This window comes from Vespa velutina, chromosome 20 (assembly GCF_912470025.1).
Source record: "Vespa velutina chromosome 20, iVesVel2.1, whole genome shotgun sequence".
Lineage (NCBI taxonomy): Eukaryota > Metazoa > Arthropoda > Insecta > Hymenoptera > Vespidae > Vespa > Vespa velutina.
The window spans coordinates 1071328-1077551 of record NC_062207.1 but is presented as its reverse complement, the minus strand read 5'-3'; the positions used below and the strand labels follow the sequence as shown (position 1 = coordinate 1077551).

The 6224-nt window shown below is 23.4% G+C and overlaps 1 protein-coding gene across 6 annotated transcripts in view; it reads left to right on the top strand.

The window, feature by feature from the left end:
• LOC124956172 (glycogen synthase kinase-3 beta-like) overlaps positions 1–5083 on the top strand; it is a 49446-nt gene extending 44363 nt beyond the window's left edge. For 2 of the 6 annotated variants that reach the window (XM_047511643.1, XM_047511642.1), the window contains exons 3-7: positions 1851–1934; positions 2588–2626; positions 3446–3556; positions 3684–3921; positions 4783–5015. In XM_047511643.1, the coding sequence (XP_047367599.1) occupies positions 1851–1934; positions 2588–2626; positions 3446–3556; positions 3684–3921; positions 4783–5000 (690 nt within the window). In that variant the 3' untranslated portion in view covers positions 5001–5015. Of the gene's footprint in view, positions 1–1850; positions 1935–2587; positions 2627–3445; positions 3557–3683; positions 3922–4782 lie in introns of all 6 variants that reach the window. The other 4 variants (XM_047511644.1, XM_047511641.1, XM_047511640.1 and 1 more) reach the window with 3 other exon arrangements.
• The last annotated feature ends 1141 nt before the right edge of the window (positions 5084–6224 follow it).

Genomic DNA, 6224 nt, shown 5'->3' with positions numbered 1-6224 from the left:
CTTGCGCAATCAAATTGACGTCATCGTCGTTGTGCTTAGTTTATACATAAGATCGACTTGAATTGATACGACGACGAAACGATTGATAATGTTACGAGAATGCATTTTGCATTTCTTCATCGCGTTGCCTCAGACTTTCTAGCTTTTATCAAATAAAGCTTACAAGACGAGGCAAGCATACGATGTGGTGTCTCGTCTCGTCTCGTCTTGTCTTGTCTTGTCTTGTCTTGTCTTGTCTTGTCTTGTCTTGTCTTTTCTCTTCTCTTCTCTTCTGTTCTATTCTATTCTCTTGTTCTTGACGCAAAAGAGAACAACGCGAAGACTTCTGACGTCTCGATTAGTCACGCGAATATATACCTTGAATATCAATTCGAAAGAGGTTTGATCGTTAACCATTTATAATGGCATGTAACTTTAAAATCACGTGCACACGCATACACACACACACACACAAAGAGAGAGAGAGAGAGAGAGAGAGAGAGAGAGAGAAGTATAATATATAAGAAAGAAATTATATTTATGTGTATATATATATAATTGTATTGAAAAAAAAAAAATTATAAAAATAAAAATAAAATAAAATATAGAAAAAAGTAAAATAATTTTTTTGTAAAATATATAAAAATTTTTATATATATATAATTTTTATGTATTATATAATATATATATATATATATATATATATATATATCTATATATATATATATAAATATAGAACTATATATATAAATCTATCTATTTATAATTTAAATATATACATTAATTAACTAACTATTTATACATTATATTTATGTTATTAAATTCTTGTCTATAAATATTTCTTTTTTTTTTCTTTTTAATTTAATAAATATCTTTTTTTTAAATAATTTTTCTTTTAAATTACACCTGATATTAATTAAATTAGATTATAATATAATTAAATATTTAAAAATGTTAATTTTAAATAAATATTAATTAGTTATCAGTTATAATTTATTAAGTAACTACCCAATCAGATCATTAGTTATAATAAGAATAATTATAAAAATTTATTTATATATTATAATATATCTTAAATTAATTAAATTATTTATTTATTATGATAATAATTATTTTTACTTTATTTAAATTTTTACTTAACATTCGATTACGTAATATAATATATGACATATCTTAAATTATTTATTTATTAGGAGAATAATTACTTTGTTTAAATACTTATATTTTATTATATTATTATATTTAATTTAAATATTTATATATATAAATATATATTAAAAATTTCATAAAATATCAAAAAATCAATAAATTTTTTCTTTTTAGTAATTTTTTTTAAATCTATCTCTATTCATAGATCCATTGATAAATGGTATGTAATTATTTATTATCTATATATATATATATATATTTAAGTAAAAAAAGAAAAGAAAATTAAGTAAAGATGTATATAATAATAATAATAATTTTAGAGGATATGAAAAAATATTTGATTTAGTAGATTAACGTTTCTTCTCTAATTAAACTTTTCTGGCAATCTATTTTTATTTTTTTATTTTTATTGTTATTATTATTATTATCATCGAAATTTCATATTGATATTTAATATTTTACAATTAATTTTTAAAAGTTTTAATTAATATTAACATTCAATACTCGATAATAATTAATGTAATTAATATTTTTATCATTTGAAATAATGATTAATATTTTGTAAAACGTTTAATCGAAATTTTTCTTTCTTCTCTTCTTTATATTTCTCTTTCCTTTTAAAATTATTAAAAAGTAAAAATAGTACAATATAATAAAGCTAAGTAATTAAAATGTTATCATTATTTTTTTTATTGTTTCTTCTTTTTCTTTTTATATTTCAGAACAGAGAATTACAAATAATGCGGCGCCTTGAGCACTGCAACATCGTCAAACTAAAATATTTCTTCTACTCTTGTGGTGATAAGGTAACTATTAATTTTATTCTATTTAATACATGTATATATACATATAATATATACGTATATATATATATATTTATATATATGTATATAAATAAATAAATAAATAAATATATATATATATATATGTATATGTATATTTATATATTGTTTTTTTAAAGAGAGTCGATTTAATTATTAAGTAGGACAAAGCCAAAATGATTGTTTCTATTTCTCTCTTTTTTTTTTTTCCTTTTTCTTCTTTCTTTTTTTTTTCAAATCTCGATTTAAAAGAATTTACTGTAATCGATGATTGAATTTAATCAAAATAACGAATCTGATTAAATTGATTTCGTTTATACACGTGCGGTTTCAAGTATCGTATATACTCGTATGTATAATATATTATCATAATTCGTAAATATATATATATAATTGAATTGTAATAGTAACGCGTTTGAAAGTTTCTCATAAAAATACAAATTATTAATATTAAATAATATAACATGCATCTGGTAATATATATATAATATATATGTATATATTACCATAAAATTTTTCAATAAAATTTTTTTTCTTTTTTTTCTTTTTTTCGTATAATGAAATAAGCCGCGTTTTATTTATATCAATATAAATGTCCTTAGTGTTAATGCATGCTACGTTGTTATGTTATTTTGTAGAACATCTTAAACGCAACTAATCCAGTTTTTCATGTGGACGTAAGTTGGAGCATACCCAGTAGATTAAAAATTATCCTTTTTCGCCGAGATATTATTTAGGCTATCATATTTGCTTTTATCATAGAGAAAGAAGAAGAAGAAGAAGAAGAAAAAATAAAAAAAAAAAAGAAAAAAAAAAAAAAGAAAAAAAAGAAAAGAAAAGAAAAGAAAAAAAAAGAACAATTAAGAAATGAAAAAGAAAAACGATAACGAAAGAGATAATACCGTACGGATTTTTTTAATTTTTTTTTTTCTCTCTCTCTTTTTTATTTTTTATTTTCCTTTTTTGTTAACACGATCTTAGATCACGTTGACTCATTAATTATGATTTAACTTTTGAATCTAGTAGCTAACGCCGCTTCGCTAGTATTAGAAAATGATCACATCGAGAGATTGCGTGCCATTTGTTAACCATATATACATACGTGTGTACGTAACTAATACAAATTCGCACAGTATTCAAATCATGGTGACTCTCGTATTATACTTCTTGTAACATATTATATATATATACATGTCATTCGTCTTCATTTTTCTTTTGTCTTTTTCTTTTAAATTTTCTTCTTTGTTTTTTTTTTGTTTTTTTTTGTTGTTTTTTTTTTTTTTTTTTTTCATTTTTTCCTCCCCATAAACAGGAGACTACAGTTCACCCATTCACTCTTTTTCTTGCATAAAAGTGTTTTCACCGATCTATTCGTCCATGTGACGACATAGAAAAAAAAAGAAAAAAGAAAGAAAAAGAAAAAAAAAAAAAGAAGGAAAAAGGCAAACAAATGTAACGATTTAATTTGTAATAATGTAATAATATTTCCTTTTTAGAAGGACGAGGTTTATCTCAATCTAGTCCTGGAATATATACCCGAAACCGTGTACAAAGTTGCCCGACATTATAGCAAAAGCAAGCAGACGATACCGATCAGTTTTATCAAGGTAAAGGAGCCATGCATTTATCATTATTCAATAGATACTGATCACGAAATTTCTCTTTTTTGTTGCACGCTTTCCTTGGCTCCCGAATTCGTTGGAATATCTTTATTACTTATATTTCATTTTCCAGCTATACATGTATCAACTGTTCCGTTCTCTGGCGTACATCCATTCCCTGGGCATTTGTCACAGGGATATTAAGCCGCAGAATTTACTTTTGGATCCTGAAACTGGTGTTCTCAAGCTTTGTGATTTTGGTTCAGCCAAGCATCTTGTCAAAGGGGAACCTAACGTGTCTTACATATGCAGTCGCTATTATCGTGCGCCTGAACTCATCTTTGGTGCTATTGACTACACTACAAAGATCGGTTAGTCTTTGCAAAATTTTACTCCTTTTCTTTTTTTTTTTTTCTTTTTTTTTTTTTTTTTTCTTTTTTTCTATTTGCACTTTTTTATTTATTTTATTTTTTCTTTAATTTTATTGCACTTTATCTTAGTTTACTTTACTTACTTTTATTTAATTCTATTTAACTTTGTTTTTACTCTTCTTTTGTTTCATTTTAATTGAATTTGATTTGATTTTATTAAATTTTGTTTTAATTTTGTTTTCTTTTTTTCTTCTCTCTTTTCATTTTTAATTGATTTAATTTCATAATTTAATTTATTTCCTTTTATTTAATTTTTTTTTGTTACGACAAAGTTGCCTGCAGAAATTTAACGTTGCCTTATCATACAAATTGTTCTTGTTTAATTTCTCATTTAAATTATATCAAATTATGATGAAACGAAATTAATATAAATGAATATACATCAGGATAAAAGAAACATTAATTGTACTGAATATTCAGAATTTAATATGATAACTATAGTCGATCTTTAAGTATACAACGAACGTGACTCTATAGTCATTCCCAAACGTAAGGGAAAAGGTTAATTCGATATTTTTTTCTTTTTTTTTTATTTCATATCTTTGTAATAGTTATATTAATATAATATTGAAATTTATTTTCACAGGCGTATGTTTTTATTCAATGCAAAATTTTGTCGGATGATTATAGTCATCATTATGAGTATATACCAAGCTTGATTATAGTCACTCGACTCAAGGAAAGAATAAATTTGATTTTGTTTAATATATATTTTTTATTTCTTTTCTTTTTTTTTTTTTTTTTCAATTTTTTAATTTTTATCATAGCTACATTAATTCATATTAAAATTAATTTTTCCAGACGTGTGGAGCGCAGGTTGCGTTCTGGCAGAGCTTCTGCTTGGTCAACCGATATTCCCCGGTGACAGCGGTGTAGATCAACTTGTTGAAATTATCAAAGTACTTGGTACACCAACGCGTGATCAAATACGTGAGATGAACCCTAACTATACCGAATTCAAATTTCCACAAATAAAATCGCATCCATGGCAAAAGGTAATTTTTCTATTAACATATTGATCCAGATTTGGTACGTTTTATTAATAATATAAATTATATGTAATATGTAAACACGCGCATAAAACACATACAACACATATTTAAACGTCCAAACCCAACTCACGTTTTCATACCATCCGCGTATGTCCTTGTATTATTATTATTATTATTATTATTATTATTACTATTATTATTATTGTTATTATTATTGTTATCGTTATTGTTATTATTATCATTATTATTACTTGTGACTCACTAAGAAGACACGTCGAGACTAATCGATCAAATTTCTCATAATATTGATTATATATGTGTATATATATATATAAATTCCTTTGTTTACGAGACATACTATATATATATATATATATATATATATATATATATATATATATATATATATATATAATTTCTTTATATATATATATATATATAAAGAAATATTTGAGAGATTATTCAAAAGCTATTCGTTGTAATATTTTTGTGAAATATTTTACAAAATGGCAATTTTGTTAATCCTTTCTCATTGTATCATTCATCAATACCTGTACTCGTGGTTACAGTATATGCTTCAACGAATGAGTGGACCAAAGTGTTCCACGGAGCACCAAAAAATTAGAGTAAGTGGGCAACCAGTCCTCAAACGCATTATTAGATATTGCTGGCACAAATATTCCTTCACTTATTAAATCAATATACTAACCAACAAAATAACTATGATTTTTTTTTTTTTTTTCTAGCATTTGTATGTTAAACATTTATATATATTTTTATATATATTTACATATATAATATATATATATATATAACTCTTGCTGTTAGAATCATTGAATGGAAACTCAAATACGAGTCTCGATAATTTTTTCTTTTTTTCTTCCTCTTATTCTTAATCATTTTTTTTTTCTTCATAAAAATCCATTCTTTTTTTTTTTTTTTTTTTTTTTTTTTTTTTATATCGAAACTGTGAAATCTTCATGGTACTGTTTTCATCATTCTTTTTTTCTCTCTTACCTTCTTATATTAGCGATTAACATTACTAACCATATCTTTTCTATTTAATTTAAAACAAAAAAAAAAAAAGTAAAAAAAAATATCATTTACTCTAACGTTTTGGTGATATTTTACTAGTCTCGAATGTCTCCGAGTAGATGAAATTAAAAAAAAAAAAAAATACGATCGTTAATTAATATCTCTGAAAAAGTAATATACATATATATATACATATATATATATATACATATATAT